General features: G+C 39.0%; 2 protein-coding genes across 2 annotated transcripts; one reads left to right on the top strand and one right to left on the bottom strand.

Annotated features, from left to right (window-relative positions):
• mlf2 (myeloid leukemia factor 2) lies at window positions 1-7,703 on the bottom strand. Its single transcript, XM_063878387.1, has 8 exons — window positions 7,377-7,703; window positions 5,510-5,621; window positions 5,355-5,390; window positions 4,516-4,575; window positions 4,286-4,414; window positions 2,399-2,558; window positions 1,427-1,640; window positions 1-467 (listed from the first exon to the last, which is right to left on the bottom strand). Exons 1-7 carry the CDS (start codon window positions 7,418-7,420, stop codon window positions 1,429-1,431), a joined length of 753 nt encoding a protein of 250 aa, XP_063734457.1. The 5' UTR covers window positions 7,421-7,703; the 3' UTR covers window positions 1-467; window positions 1,427-1,428.
• A 1,001-nt stretch (window positions 7,704-8,704) lies between these two features.
• cdc42l (cell division cycle 42, like) lies at window positions 8,705-14,569 on the top strand. Its single transcript, XM_063878406.1, has 6 exons — window positions 8,705-8,815; window positions 11,618-11,722; window positions 11,898-11,970; window positions 12,064-12,173; window positions 12,815-13,012; window positions 13,595-14,569. The coding sequence occupies exons 2-6, from the start codon at window positions 11,618-11,620 to the stop codon at window positions 13,682-13,684; spliced, it is 576 nt and encodes a 191-aa protein (XP_063734476.1). The 5' UTR covers window positions 8,705-8,815; the 3' UTR covers window positions 13,685-14,569.
• The last annotated feature ends 1,109 nt before the right edge of the window (window positions 14,570-15,678 follow it).

Raw genomic sequence — 15,678 nt, 5'->3', positions numbered from 1 at the left:
TTTTGTAATTATCTAACAATGTTTAATGAACTTTTTATTTAGTTAGATTAATTAGTTAACAGTATACAATTCAATTCACTGACACACTAGTGTCTTCACAAACATAAAATGGACTGTACAGCAGATGTACTGTATACTGTTGCACCTTAGTGCAGTGGGCAAAAACACATGTCAAGTTTTGAGAATGAGTATATATAAAGTGTAGTTATACCCATGTTTGTACAAGGGTGTGTGTGTGTGTGTGTGTGTGTGTGTGTGTGTGTGTGTGTGTGACAGTGGAGAAGGAGTTTATGTAACTATCAAGCATGTGGGGTTTTGTTGTGTGTGTGTATATGGTGTTCATGATTAGACAGTCCAGTCATATCAAACATTTACGACGGACGATCATCAACGTCCGTCTTCAGCGTTTCACAGCATCGGGGGAAATCTTCCCTCAACTCCTTTCATCTGAGCGCCAAGTGTGACGCCTGCAGGGAGAGTCGAGAGATTACACAGAGAGATTATTATAACAGAACAGAGACAGAAAAGGGCAGATTTAACGAACAATTCAGGATTTTCTAAAGGATCAATTAGTCACTACGTGTTCTGAGGTTTTCTTACAGGAGTTTTAGTGTTTGCTTTTGACGCGGCGGAAAATGAAGGATGCAAAAGATGTAGAAAGTTCTTTAAGGAAAAACTGGGGGCCTGGTTTATCGAAACTATACCCAAACTTCCATTTGCAAATTCTCACAATTGGGTCAGTAATAGATACACAAATGGCCATTTTGGAGGTGAAGCATTTCATGTAAGAGGCCCTATTATGCTTTTCCCTTTCCTGTAGTGCATTATATATGTTTTGGTGCTGAAATCCCTGAGTTCCCTCCAGAGGGAGTTTTCTCTCCCACCATGACATCACTCTCGTTTGACTTTTATTGCATTACATCTAGATAAGGTACTTTACATTTTCTCTCCACAGCAATTTGTCGTTGAGTTGTTTTTTATACTTGTTCTAGGGAGGTCAAAATAAAACAAGTGATGCAGCAAAACTGTATGTTGAGATGTGCTGACAAGCTTATATTGTGTCATTTGACTCAGGAAAATACTAAGAGAGAGCTATTCAAAACAACAGCTGATACCGGAGCTTAAAAGCCTTAATTGACATTGATAAAGGTAGATATAAAATCAAGATTACCCAACAATATATTGGTCATTACTTAACAACACAACTGGTGATTCCCTCAAAGGAGCTTGATTAAGAATTGGGTCCCAAGACATGTAATGAGCAGGACATTTTACAGAAAATAGAAATTGGTCACTGCTCAAAATGTAAACATTAGTTTCTGTATTCATTTCCCCGCAAAACAAATACATATAATTATAATTGTTCATCTAAATTAGAGCCGGACACACCCATCAGGCTTTAAATCTGAATGGCAAACACTCTCACCTTCACCAGTCGTAGCGCGGGCGGCTCTGGGGCGCACGGTGTCTGGGCGACTCGTGCCGGTGTCCGGGTGGGGTCGTGGGGCTGGGGGGTGCAGGGAGGGCCAGCTGCTGACCTCCCCCCCGTCGATCTCGGCCGTATTCCAGCGCCCGGGCGGTCGGGGGGACGTACCTTCCTGCCTCCCTCCTCCACTCCTCGTCGAACGCTACAGCATCAGCTAAAGGGAGAGGGGGAAACGATATTAAGCGACACAAGTGACATAGATCTCACGTCACTGCAGAATAACCAGCGTCACGGTCAGGGGTTCACAACCTCTTTCTCTTAGAGGGTTCTTCGGACCCTCTCAGTGAACTTAGCACCCCTGACTGAACTGACATTTAACAATACAGTCAATAAAACCCACAAGGGCAGGGCAATATATATCAAAATGAAGTGTTAACCTTTTCTGATCCTTCCAGATTATTCTAGGGGTTCTATTATTTGCCTTTACCCGTTAGTCATTCAATCTCCATTACTGATGATTATTTATCAAAAATATCATCGTGCACATCTTTTGTAAAAGCATTCATGGTCATCTCAATATGGATATTGAGGTGCTTGGTCAAAAATAGAGACATATATGATTTTATTCAAAGTTTCCCAGCCTTATCAACCGTTAAACTGTAGAATTGAACCAAACACTGACCCTAATACCTGCATGAACTTTGTGTATAACGAGTGATTTGGATGAAATGTAAGATGAATCCTTGCGTATCGGTCGTATACTTTCATTAAAAGTGTTCTTACAGTCCTTAAAATCAAGAAGGCTTTTCGTGAAGCTTTGTCGGCCCCCAGGTTGGGAACCACTGGTCCGTGTAATCTGACATCACTACTTTTGTTTCTTGTTAAACCAGACGATTTATTAATTCAGAGTTAATCAGGGATGAGTGCACCCCCCTCCCGAACATTAAGCATCTTTCTGGCCCGTTGACTCACTCTCATCAAGGTTAATGAAGTCTTGTCGTTCCTCGCGGTCTCCGGTGCGGCGATTTCGTGAACGCTCCATTACGTGTCCACGCTCCCCGATGTGGTGTCCGATGGCGAGACGCTCCAGGCCGCTCTCGCTGTCCCTCATCGACTGCCGCGTCTCACGGATCTGAAGAAAGAAAGTGACAACGCGCTTTACTAAAACAAGCAGCAGCTGTGAACTCTCAGTGAACTCAACCACCATGATGTTTATACTGTAGATGATCTACTTATTGTCACCACAATATCAGGAGTTTCATGTGTTAATGAGGCCAGAAAACCACCGTCCTGTCAGCACGAATGAAGTATGAATGTCCAGAGAGGTTTAAAGAGAAGAATCAGGCCTACTTTGCAGCGCTTTGACATTAAAGAGGTCCTATTGTGCGTTTCTGGGGATTTCCCTTCCCTGTTCATGTTCCTGTAGTGGTTTTCTGTGCATGTAAATGGTATGCAAAAGCCAATATCCCAAAGTTCCAAGTTCCAGATGGAGTTTCTCTCCCACACACTCCCTCCCTAGCTCCATTGGACTCCTCGGTTTAATTCAGTAACATAGCGCCATCATTATGTAAGCTTCTATTGACTAGCAATCCAACACATTGTACTTGATTTAGTAAGGGCGGGACATCTACTAAGTGCTTAACCAATCACAACAGAGTATGAGAAATAAAACACAGTGGTGCAGGGTTGACGTATTTTTATAGGCCGACCCGGAAGTAAGCTGCATGGGTTTCCTCAACAGAAAAGCAATGCACTTTGTCCAAAGGATTTTGGACTATTGTAAAAAATAAACGAACCTGTCCAGCCGGATAATCTCCACACGTCTACCCTACTTCTATCATTTTCAAATCATAAATCTAATCGCCAGAAGCAAAATGCTAACGTTATGCTATAAACGAACTACAGACGAGTACAGCAGGGTCGCACGACTTCAACGTCACGCCAACTTAATATAGTTTCTACTGAATTTTGCGTGCTTGCATATTTTAACAAAGCTTTCCCTTTCGGCCACACTGAGTTTAACTAGAAGTCATGGCTGTTTCAACTACCAGTCTGATATCGTTTTACAAAGATGAGCTAACAAACTGAGCGGGAGTGTTTACGTGTTGTTCAACGACAAAATCTTAAATTTGTGTCAACCACAGACCTTATTTCGAGCTATTTTCCAAAATCCTACAGAGAAATCCTGTTGACTCTGAGGACGAGGGGAACCGGAAGTGGTAAAACGCTAACTCACTTCCAGGTTTTAGGATTCCTTCCTGCACCACTCTATTGTTTCACAGTAGAGGCCCAAAATACAAATATGAAGGTGAAAATTAGCACAATATGTCCCCTTTAGTGGCCAGAGTGCCAGTCAATTTAAATACTAAGTGTCTGGTCAAAGGATACAAGTATTAAAAAGCCAGGACAAATCGGACAACCCTTTTAAACTGTGCCAAATGAAAGATGTTAAATCCACACTCTTCGACAAATCAGAAAACCTTAAATGCAACAAAATATACGTTTAAAATAATCAATAGCGTTTGACTTTGTGATTAAATGAGCCGTCCCAGCCAGAAAAATAGTCAAAAACAAAAGCATAAACTGCAATAACTGCTTCCAGATTTCCCCAAATACCCTCTGGAACAAGTCCACTCTCAAACCAAAGTCAATAATCCTCTTCTTTCCAAACATGTAGTGCCTCTCAGTGAAAATATGATAAGGTGTTTGCCAAGCTTTAATAATATAGAGTATAGAGTAGCCAGGTCAGGAAGGAAGGCATTGGCACCTATCAACACTCCCCTTTTTGACAATAAAGTGGACTTTGACTTGATGTGACTTGATGTGTACTGTAAGCATTCAATCATCAGCGCTCCTCACCCCTCCTGGGCCTGTTCTCGTCGCACTGGTCTGCTGATAAACTTCAGGAGGCCCTGCGTCTGAAGAGGAGTAGGAGATCACCGTCGAAGAGGAAAACGTCTGACAGTTCGGTGAGCCGGACATTCTATCCTGGGAGAGGAAAATAAATGGAGTAGTGTTCAGACACAGGTCTCATTCATGAGGGTAATTACCGTCTGTTTATTTGGAAGTTGGTAGACAGCACTACTTACCACGTTTCCCATCATTTCTCCCATCATGCCAAACATATCCATGAACCCTCCTCCACCACCCTGCAAAGTGAATTAGAAATGTATTCAATTATCAAGTGATGAACTGCAAGTATTAACACAGTGTGCCATCTCACAGGACAGCATTTGGTCACACTACTCAGCCTCTCAACTTTCTTTTTAGAGCAAGGAGAAGCATGAAACACAATAAAGTTTTAGGACAGCCATTCGCAAACTGTGAGCTTGTGTTATGTTTGATAAATAGACACTTTTAAAAGTATTTTTAATGCAATCTCTGAGTGTGTGTTTCTTTTGTGTGTGCTCATTGACAAGCCTCCAACACAGCTTGCCTATCATGCAGTTATGGGCTTCATATAGCACTTTAAATGTTTCTTAAGCGGTCCTTTTATCACCAAAAACTCTTCTTCAATAAATCATTGTAGAGCTGATAAGTGAGTGCGGGAATTTACGTTTTTCTTTGGAAAAAGAAACAAGTCCTGTTATCATTTTCCTTTGTCCAGTGAGCAATGATAACTCTGTTGATGAGGTGAAAAGACAAGCACAGATTCAAGTAAATATTGTGTCTTCTCCCACTTCATTGCCCTTATAGTGTTACCATGTTAACTCTGGTGAACCCAACTTATTTGAAATGTAAACTGTCCTTGTTATTATAAACTAGAATACATGGAGAGCACTTTTCACACAATTCTCACATGAAGATCAGTACATTTTTTGACACATGGTGAAGCCACTTGATTGTACATGTGTCATCTGTTATATCAAATTAAACAGAAACTCTACTTTTGATGGTACGGAAGGAGATCACAGAAGCAGTTACTTACCATTCCCATCATGCCGAAGGGAGTCATTGCACCAGCCTAAAAGAAAATGTGCACCTTCAAATCAATCATTTATCCAACACAATAGGTAATCTAAAGTTAGTTTCAAAGACTTTTTTAATATATTTATATAGTCCGTCAACATGGCAGAGAGTTACCTGTCTGCGTGGTGCACGGGGGGGTTGTATCTGGGGGGCGAGGGCAAAAGGATCCATGCCGAAGGGTCCGAACATCATCCTCATCTGCTGCCTGTGAGCAGCAAATGGATCCCTGCAAGGAATCACAGGTTACACTTTATTTGACTGATTTGTAAAGACGTCTAGTGAAGTGACTACATGTAGCAGGGGGAATGGACTCACAGGAGAGTTGGTGAGTGTAATATGAAAATGTTTAGCTGTTAGTTGGATTATAAAAAATGAAGGATAATATGTTAAAGATCACAAGGATATCAATATGTTTCCAACGGGTTTAAATCTTAAAATGGAACTTCTTTTGTTTGGAGGGAAAAAACTGTCCGGTAATGGAAACATATTTATCTTTCTAAAGTAAAGTAAGGTATCAAAGAAAAGTCTCATTTTAGAATGGGGGCCCGTGATTCAGATTTGATCAGAACTAGCATCAATGTTTTCAATGCTTATACTTCTGATTTTACTTGAGCCTGTACATCATTTGTTAAAGGTCTTATAGAACCTCCTCTAGTAAAGCACCATGTTTCAGTTCCCACAGTGTGAGTAATGAGCCAAGCATTAATGAGTTGTTGCAGGTTCATTTTCAGCCAATTAACTAATCAATGAGGGTTCCCTTTAAATCAACTTTTTCCTGAGCATGGAAGGAGCCTTAAAAAAGAACTAAAACAATTAGTCATTGTGTCAATTGACAGACAACTATGTTGATTATTGCCATACGCAACAATGAAAATCATTTCTGTTACCACCTCCTTATGTGTGAGGGTCTGAGGCTTATCTTTGTCAAAGATGACAGTAGACTGAACATCTTTGGACTGTTGCTCAGATAAATGAAAGACACTTAAAGCATGGGCAGTAATAAATTATAACAGGTATTTATCAACAATGGAAAGGATCCTTACTACAATCAGTAGTTCAGAACCTGCCTGGCGTACTTTTCCTTCTTTCTCTCTGAGATTATAACAGTGCTTTCGCTGACTTTGTGACAGGCTGACTGTATACTAGAGGACCACAGAACCCCCCCTAAGGCCCACCATAGTTTCAGCAGCATTGCATTATTTAAAACTAATGATTAAGCGTGTGTGTGCTGGTGCATAAAGTCTATAATGACATCCACAGTTCCAGATTTACTCAACCCTTTAAAAATCTGTTTCCTTTGAATGCTAATGAATGTATAGAGCTGGGGAGAAAAGGAGTGTCAGCACTTTTCAGTTTCATGCATTTGTCAAATGTAGGGGAAAACTCCTCCTGCAACGTTATGTGAAAGATGCTCCGTTACCTGCACCATTAAATCAGAATCAGGTTCATTGCCAAGTAGGTTTACATATAGAGGAATGTGCCTTAGTGTATATGGTGCAAACATAAACACAGTTAAAGAAGATAAAAGTAAGAAAGAAAAACAAACACAAATAATAAAAACAATTGTACTACCTACAGTATACTATGACAAAGTACACACAATAATAAAATAACATATATCTAGTATTGTTATGGAAAGTGGAAAGCTGTGCAGATACTAAGAGAGGTAGGTTGTATACGAATGTGTAAAATCAATGCCACCTGCCATCAATTAGCTTAATCCCAAGTTTAGAAAATCGTGATAATTGCCAATTTTAGCAGTTGATTTTTCTTTTGCTTTGCTTTTGGGCTTTGACAGCTTTTTTGTTATGGTCTATCCAATATGGTGGACCACTGTAGGCCCCCACAGCTGGAGTAACGTTAGGGTACCTGCTTAACACACAGTGAAAAAACACCACTTAGCATGTATATGTTCCGGCCTCTTGCAAAACACATAGTGATACCAGTGTCTACACAAAATATAACTAATGTCCACACTTACATCATGTAGGGGTCGTCATCAACGTCATTCAAGTACCGAAACATGCTGGGTGATTTAACTCAGCTGGCTGATGCTATGCTAGCCAGCTAGCTAGGTAAACAGTCGTGTTTTTCAAGGATGAAACAGAATGACGGCCGCTAACTACCAACAGGCTGAAATGAAGCTCCTTTTATCAGCCCCTTCCCCAAAAACACTCAATCACAGCGGCTGTTTATCAAAGCGAGAGGTGGCCCAGAGTCCCAGAAGATAGTAAATTCCAGAAACCTGGACCAAACATGAAAACGGAAGTCAGTCCTCTGACAAAGAGAAGCTACACTGCTATCAAGTTAGCATCAGAGCTAATGACAGGGACTTCCTGTAGCTTTACCTTTCAAAATAAACTACTTCCCTAGAGGATTTTAAAGCTTTTGTTATTACAACATTTCATTATTTAGATTGTGAAATAGTGTAACCTAAGGTATGATAAACATATTTAAATTAAATGATTTACACTTCATACTACTGTATTTGCACATTCCTTTGACAATTTTGAACATTTCTCCACAAAACGACCACTTCTAACAACTCCACAGCTCTCTAATTTGAATACAGATACATGCTTTAATCAAGCCCATTTTTCCTTTGATCCAAATACAAAAATAAAGAAAAGTTACACTGCTATCACGTTAGCATCAGAGCTGATAAGATAAGAAAAGATGTACTTTATTGATCCCACTTTATTGAGATTTCTTTTTTGTGACAGGGACTTCCGGTAGCTTTACCTTTCAAAATAAACTACTTCCCTAGAGGCTTTTATAGCAATTGATTGCATAATTAAGAATTAAGAATAAGAAATAAACAAAACATATTGCAATTCTGACTGTTCATAGTTGAAAAAACATTTGAGCAATAATAAACATGTTTTAAATATATAATTATTTGTATTATTATTGTCACATTAATATTATTATTATTATTATTACGATACACATATTATATTTCACATTTATTTTTGGTTAATAAATATTGTAGTACAATTTCTTACTAAACTATGTCTATTTAACAATAATTCAGCAACAATTATGTACATTTATGATAAACAGTATAGACAGACAGACAGATAGACGGATAGATAGATAGATAGATAGATAGATAGATAGATAGATAGATAGATAGATAGATAGATAGATAGATAGATAGATAGATAGATAGATAGATAGATAGATAGATAGATAGATAGATAGATAGATAGATAGATAGATAGATAGATAGATAGATAGATAGATAGATAGATAGATAGATAGATAGATAGATAGAGATAGGTATCTATCTATCCACCAGGCGGCAGTGTTTATATTCCTCATATGTGACTTTTGCTGCTCCATTCTACGCATGCGCTGACTGTAATTCGACCCTCAAACCCGGATGTAACCAACGCCTAACCTGTCCGAAGAAAAACGGTGAGTAGAGTTAAAAAAAAAACAGCCTTCAAATAAATATGTATGCTTTATTATATTCTGGTACTCGTGTAGGAGAGTCGTCTTAACAGAACAACGCTTTTCCCGAATGTAAACGCCTTTTAATTGCTGTTTAAATCCGCGTACTGTTAAAGTTTCCGAGTCACAATTTAGTGTCGGCTAACATCAATCTGGGAAATGAAGTTGTTATCACGGCTGGTTGTGTGATTGTCTACCCTTTTTTTCGTATGTTTGTATTAAACTGTCGCTAGTTTATGTAGTTAAATGATTAAGGTAACAGTTTGACAGATGACCGCCACTTTAATAACCTCTTATTTCATCAATTGGAACCAAAAATACCAAATTACTACAATTAGCATTTAGATGTAACTGCTTTTTCTTGGTTGGTTACATCTTCTTAATGTCAAATTTTACATTTAAAGTCACCACAGTTTTCACGGCTCTCATTTTACCCGATGAGTTGCTTATTTAGCGGAAGTGTTGGGCAGTATCCGCTTCGGAATGGGCTAACAGGCCGTCGTTTCGTTGAACATCTCTGGTATGCTGTCTATGCGGAAGGGATTCACTGTCATCAATAAGCACACACATGTAGCAACAAGCAAAGCAAAACCTATGTGACGATTTTAACCATTTCTACTACCTTTATGATTGTCTTTTTGCTAACAACGCAACATACCACAGAATTATAACACTAAAATCAAGCAAGAGTACTTAACATGTTATAAATGTGACCGGATAACTAAAAAAAATCATACTTTTACTCCCTGTATTTTGGATATTGGAGATGATGACATTCTGTAATATAGAATGTCATCATTAGTTGGTATTTACAACACATCTGGATGCGATAAAGCGTTCATTAAGAGTCAGATAGCAGATTACACAGTGTGCACATCTTTTTTTTACCCATCTCATTATCATTGTTATTCTGTAAAATGAGCTTCCTGTTACAAATCGTGTCACTAAACACATGTTTGGAAACAATCTAGCAGGTAAAGTCTGTTCGGTTGTAGGCGGGGGTCAGGAAGCACCCTGTGCCGAGTGATGCCATGTTTTCTAAGCATTTTCCAGAATATTTATTTATTGCAGTGCCATGAATGAAAATGAATTTTTCCTTGGATTAAAGTGCAAAACTGGAAAGGTATTAACTATGCCTTCCAGTGTTATCTTTCAATATCTAACTAGAAATGTCTTATTACTGGACATTTCCAAAATACATGCCAGCGTTTGGCACCCTGGCTCCCACACTGTGCTTTCTGTCTGAATATTTAACCCTCTAAAACCTAAGCTGACAACTCTTTTATTGTTTATTTCATATCATTAATATGAATAAACTTAAGGTAACATAGATAACTTTATGTATTTGGCAATACAGCTCAGGAGCATCATTAGTTGCCTCCTCCAAAATGGCCATAATTAAAATCAAACACCTCTCTAAAATAGAAACCAATCATTATAACCTTCATTAAAGTTGTGCTTTATTGCAGGTCTGTTTATTCGACTACATTAGTTTTTATTAGGTGTGCGTAATAAACTGGCAGTGATTGTAAGCTTATTACGGTTTATGTAGGCCGTGTACATCTTACACTCTACATATTCAAGATGTTAAAGGCAAGAAGCGTTTCAATGTGGTAGCCGGTTTAGATCGAGGTCATTTGTAATACTCTTTTTTATTATACACACAGAGCAAGTAACAGTGTGTAAGTAGTATAGGCAAAACATAACGGAGGTGTTTTAAATAACATTTCCAGAATTTTCCCTGACATTTTACTGCTACCATGGACTATATGATACTCAAAGTCAACCTTTTTGTCTCTGATTGGTAGGTACCAACTGGGAGACCAAAATCCTGTTTCTCAAAAAGAAAATACAAACATACACAAAATAAATCTCAACTGATCAAAAAAGGCACATTAATGAATATATAAAACTAGCAGTCAGGTAGATTATACAGATGAGTATATGACAATGAATGAATATGACCAAACTACAAATATATAGTTTATATGGTTTATACTGATGTGGGACTGATGATACTGATGGTGTATTCTGGTATGACTTTAACTGCTGTGGGGGCGGTTTACAAATAAAGCAAACTTTATAAAGTAATTTGCATGTTTTATGTCAAATCTGAATGTTCTTTTAGCTCATTTGAGTGGAATTACAGTCACATCAATCCCCAGCAGGGTGTTATATTATATTATGGGATGCTGAGTCTACTTACAGATGGGTCATTCATTTTGTCGTCCGTCTGTAGAATGCGATTACGAATCACAATCGTGCTTGCCTGTAGCATAAAGAACATCTGATTGGTTGTGAGGTCGGGGAATAATAATTTGAGTATAATTATGTGTATATAAATATCTAGTGTACCACAACTGTAAGCTGCTTGAAAAGCTTGAAAATGCACCTTGAAAGTGCTTGAGTTTGACTTTGGAAAAGGGTGTAAGAACCCTGACATTATTAGGGACAAATTACTGAGTACGTAGCATTCTAATGTTGTAGCTGGTTAACTTACCAACGGGAAATCGGGTTATGGGTAAATGATTTGGAAAAGAAGAATAAAGTACACTACCGGAGAAAATGCGCTTCTTTCCACAATACAAACTTCTAACAACTCTTGTATTTTAAGCCTTTTGACACTTAAAACATTGTGCATCCTGTTGATGTAAATATGTGGTGACTTGTTACTTCCTCCATCAGCGTCTGCCTCTTTCAGTCTGAACTGCATTTCTTTTTTCCGACGCTCTTTTGATGTTTCCTTTTTTCTCTTTGTCTCTGTAGATGCAGACTATAAAATGTGTGGTGGTAGGCGACGGCGCTGTAGGAAAGACCTGCTTACTGATCTCCTACACAACCAACAAGTTCCCCTCAGAATACGTGCCCACGGTAAGAGGATTTATCAAAGGCTGAGTCATATTGCGTTTATATATGTGTGTGTCGACGTAGAGCTTCTCTTTTCTTTAAATATCTCCATGATGGAAATACCATCCAATGAAGCTTTTTATTTTTTGCAAATAACGTTTTTGTGTGTGTGTGTGTGTGTGTGTGTGTGTGTGTGTAGGTTTTCGACAATTATGCAGTGACGGTGATGATCGGGGGAGAGCCCTATACACTGGGATTATTTGATACAGCAGGTAACATGAATTTGTGTTAGTTTTCTTTCTTGTTTCTGTCACTATAAAGCATGTATTAAGTGGTCCGTGTCTCTCTGTGATTGTGTCCCTCAGGTCAGGAGGATTACGACAGGCTGCGTCCTCTCAGCTATCCTCAGACAGACGTGTTCCTCGTATGTTTCTCCAGCGTCTCCCCCTCGTCATTTGAAAACGTCAAAGAGAAGGTCTGTTTATAAAGACACAAAACACAACCCTGTCTTGTGTTGTTAGATGTATCGTTGGGTAAAGAAGCTATCATATATAACCATGTTTCCTAAGGTAAAGCGATCAAAAGTCCTGTTTGGTTCAGATAACAGTCCAAACCCCTAAAATAATCCAGTTTTTTTTAATAGCAAATCATTTTATTGAAGAAGCTGGAACAAAGGAACGTTTAACATGATCGCTACGAACGTTATTTTAGGATAAATCTTTGTCAAATGATTATGTATTAGATTAGCTGTACATTATTGTGTATTAGTATTCTATTCTAGTAATCATTTCAGCTCCTCAGACGTTACGATGGCCCATGACTTTGAAATGTTATGATACCAGATCAGTCCATAGTCGATACCCTTTGTTAAAGCATTGTATACAAAACGTCTTTTTCATTTAACAAAAAAGCCAACAGGTAATAAAAGTGGTCTTTACAGATTAACTGTAAAATATAGTTCTTTGCATAATTTAAATTGTCTGAATGTTGCAAAATGTAAATCAGGAAGTATTCAGTCAAAAAACAAGTATCAAAAACAAGGATTTTAGTTGAAATACTCTTTTATTTGATACCAAAAATAATCTTTATTCCTTTCCCCCTTTCCCCCCCCATCAGTGGGTTCCTGAGATTTCTCATCACTGCCCGCGCACCCCCTTCCTGCTAGTGGGCACGCAGGTTGATCTGCGGGAAGACAGCAACACGATCGAGAAGCTGGCGAAGAACAAACAGCGCCCCCTATATCCTGAGAGCGGGGAGAAGCTGGCGCGTGAGCTGAAGGCTGTCAAATACGTGGAGTGCTCTGCTCTGACACAGGTATGGGCCAGTTTTACATTTCCTTTACTTGGTTAAAGGTGTAATGTTTAAGGTATTGCCACAATTTCAGCCTAAAACAACAAAACTACTTTATCAATGAGTTGTGAGGAGGTTCATCATTGACGTTTTAAAGCTGCTAGCCTGAGCCCGTCCTGTCTTGTAATCCAACTTGTACCTCGAGAGGGGATAGTGAGTGTTCGTAGTGCATGTATGTAGTAAACGGACATGTTATTCTCTTCCTCAGGTTCACATTTGTATTTAGTGTCTCTCCTGGGACATGTCTCCAGCTTTAATGCTTTTAAAGCTCTTTATGTTTCTCATACTGCCTGTGCTGCAGCAGCTCTTTCCACCCTCTGTCTGAAACCAGAGCCCAGTCTGCTCTGATTGGTTAGCTGGCTGGCTCTGTTGTGATTGGTGAACGACTTAGACATGTCCCGCCCCTTAGCCTATCAATTACAATGTGTTGGAGTCCAGCCAATAGGGCGTCTTTAAACTGAAAGCAACTTACTATGTGTGAAACAGAAAATAACAACAGACAATAATAAACATTTTCCTGTCTTGTTTCCTGTTCTCTCCGTCCAGCGAGGGCTGAAGAATGTGTTTGACGAGGCCATCCTGGCCGCCCTGGAGCCTCCTGAGACCAAAACCAAGAGAAAGTGCGTCCTGCTATAGATGAACAACGACGGTGTGAGACGGTGTTAGAAATATAGGTGGGGCGAATCAAATCATCAGAAAGATCAATGGCCGTCTTGAAAAAAAAGGACAAAACAAAAGGGGAAGGGAGGTACAATGCCATTGAGACTTACTCTCAAACACGTGTACACTGTTTGTGCCTTGAAAATAAACATTGAAAGAGGCTGAGGGAGCTCCAGCATGCAGTAAGTGTCACCTATCTCCTTTTCTGAAAGCTTTTAGCAATAGCAATACTCTCTCTACAAATCCTCAGGTGGGGCGGGCCCCCCCTGCCTGTCACTGTTGCTCCAGTTTTGTTTTTTTAAGAAACGTTATTTTATATAATTGCTTTTGACCTCCTCTGTGTTTTCCTTACTGGGGCTTTCAAACCCAGTACAGAGATAGGGAAACACTTTACATTAAGTTACATTTCGGTTTTTAAAGGGGCGACTTAGTGTTGAGTGTTACTCTATTTGATTTATTTTCTGCTCCTTTTGGATTGCATTAGGAAAGCAGAGATGTATTGTCACTCCAAACAAATATAAACATCTTTAACTTTAACTCAGAAACTCCTGGGGAGGCCAAATATGCTTTTTTTTTACCAATTTCCTTGCCTCTGTTGAATTATTAATTTTACTTTATTCCTCTTATGTTCATTGTATTAATTCTGTGGCTCTGTTTTGGGAAATGTGTAGCAGTTATTCATTTTTGAATTTGTATTGCTAGACTACCAACTTTGAGGAATTTGATAATAAAACACATTAAGTTGTAAAGTTTTGAGTTGATCCTAATCTTGGAAGAGGTCAAGATCAAAACTTTTTTGCTAGTACATTTCTGGGTGTTTGTAATCACAGGATATTTTTAATAAAATGGTTTAATGATGAACGAAGCGGTCGTTGTTTTGTATTTTGGAGGGAGGGTGGTGCATGCACAACAGATCATACGAGATCCAGTGTTTAGTGGATGTCTTTTTCTTAAAACGAGGCCAATGTTTGCATGGTTTGCATCAGTTAGCGCCTTTCTTCCATGCCCTCTGCAGGTGCATTGCAGTGTATTTTGCCGTGTCCCTGCACTGACAGTCCACACATTAAATAAGCGGACACTTATACAATTCTGTAAAGAACAGACGTGTAAAATTTAGATTGTCCACAAAAAAACATGCAAAAGCTCCGGTCTAAATCTTGTGCTCAAAGATTAGCTCATACGTTTCTTTGGAATAAGCCAAAGAAATAACTAACATTTAACTAATTGACTCAAGAACTGGAGCTAAAAAAAAAACAGAACCTGCAAACATGTTATGCTCATTTTCAGGCCCTATACTTTTTGTTGATAGAAGGAAAAAGACACAGCCTATGAACATCTCTAAACTACAACTGTGCACTTTTGTTCACTTGCAGCCTGGAAAAGCTTTTTTCAGCCTTAGAACATTTTTTAAATGACAATAGTCCCTTTAGTGATCAAAACTCCACAGGGTCCCCTTTTTAAAGATAAAATATTATGCTAATTTTCAGGTTCATATTAGTTATTTCTGCCTCTCCTGGGACATGTCTCCATGCTTTAATGTTCAAAAAGCTCTTTATGTTTCTCATACTGCCTGTGCTGCAGCACCCCTTCCACCCTCTGTCTGAAACTACAGCCCAGTCTGCTCTGATTGGTTAGCTGGCTGGCTCTGTTGTGATTGGTCCACCTCTTAGACATGTCCCGCCCCTTAGCCTATAATGTAGAATGTGTTTGAGCATTCGCCAATAGAAGCTTGACTGTTGCATAGTGATGTCACTGTGATACAGAAGTAAACAAAGGAGTCAAATGGCAGGGGTGGCAGAAAGTGCCTCTGGAGGGAACACAGGGATACTTGTCTTTGCAGACCATTTACATGCATACAAACTTATAACACACTACAGGAAAGGAACCCCAAAGCATGTATCAACTGAAACAACATCTTTAGAAACTCAAGAAACAGATTGTGTTTTTTGGGATAAAACTACTGTATTTAT

The sequence above is a fragment of the Eleginops maclovinus genome, chromosome 3 (genome assembly GCF_036324505.1).
Source record: "Eleginops maclovinus isolate JMC-PN-2008 ecotype Puerto Natales chromosome 3, JC_Emac_rtc_rv5, whole genome shotgun sequence".
Taxonomy (NCBI): domain Eukaryota; kingdom Metazoa; phylum Chordata; class Actinopteri; order Perciformes; family Eleginopidae; genus Eleginops; species Eleginops maclovinus.
Note: the sequence above shows the minus strand (reverse complement) of the source record. Positions and strands in the feature narration are given on the sequence as shown.

What these genes read in the sequence shown, in the direction of transcription:
- mlf2 (XM_063878387.1), bottom strand. Translation starts at nt 7,420, where the DNA reads ATGTTTCGGTACTTGAATGACGTTGATGACGACCCCTACATGAT. An exon ending in CGAGAACAGGCCCAGGAGGG is followed by an intron (nt 2,559 to 4,285) that starts GTGAGGAGCGCT and finishes TTCTTTCTTCAG; the next exon opens with ATCCGTGAGACGCGGCAGTC. An exon ending in CTTCATTAACCTTGATGAGA is followed by an intron (nt 1,641 to 2,398) that starts GTGAGTCAACGG and finishes CTCTCCCTTTAG; the next exon opens with CTGATGCTGTAGCGTTCGAC.
- cdc42l (XM_063878406.1), top strand. Translation starts at nt 11,618, where the DNA reads ATGCAGACTATAAAATGTGTGGTGGTAGGCGACGGCGCTGTAGGAAAG. An exon ending in CCTCAGAATACGTGCCCACG is followed by an intron (nt 11,723 to 11,897) that starts GTAAGAGGATTT and finishes GTGTGTGTGTAG; the next exon opens with GTTTTCGACAATTATGCAGT. An exon ending in GGGATTATTTGATACAGCAG is followed by an intron (nt 11,971 to 12,063) that starts GTAACATGAATT and finishes TGTGTCCCTCAG; the next exon opens with GTCAGGAGGATTACGACAGG.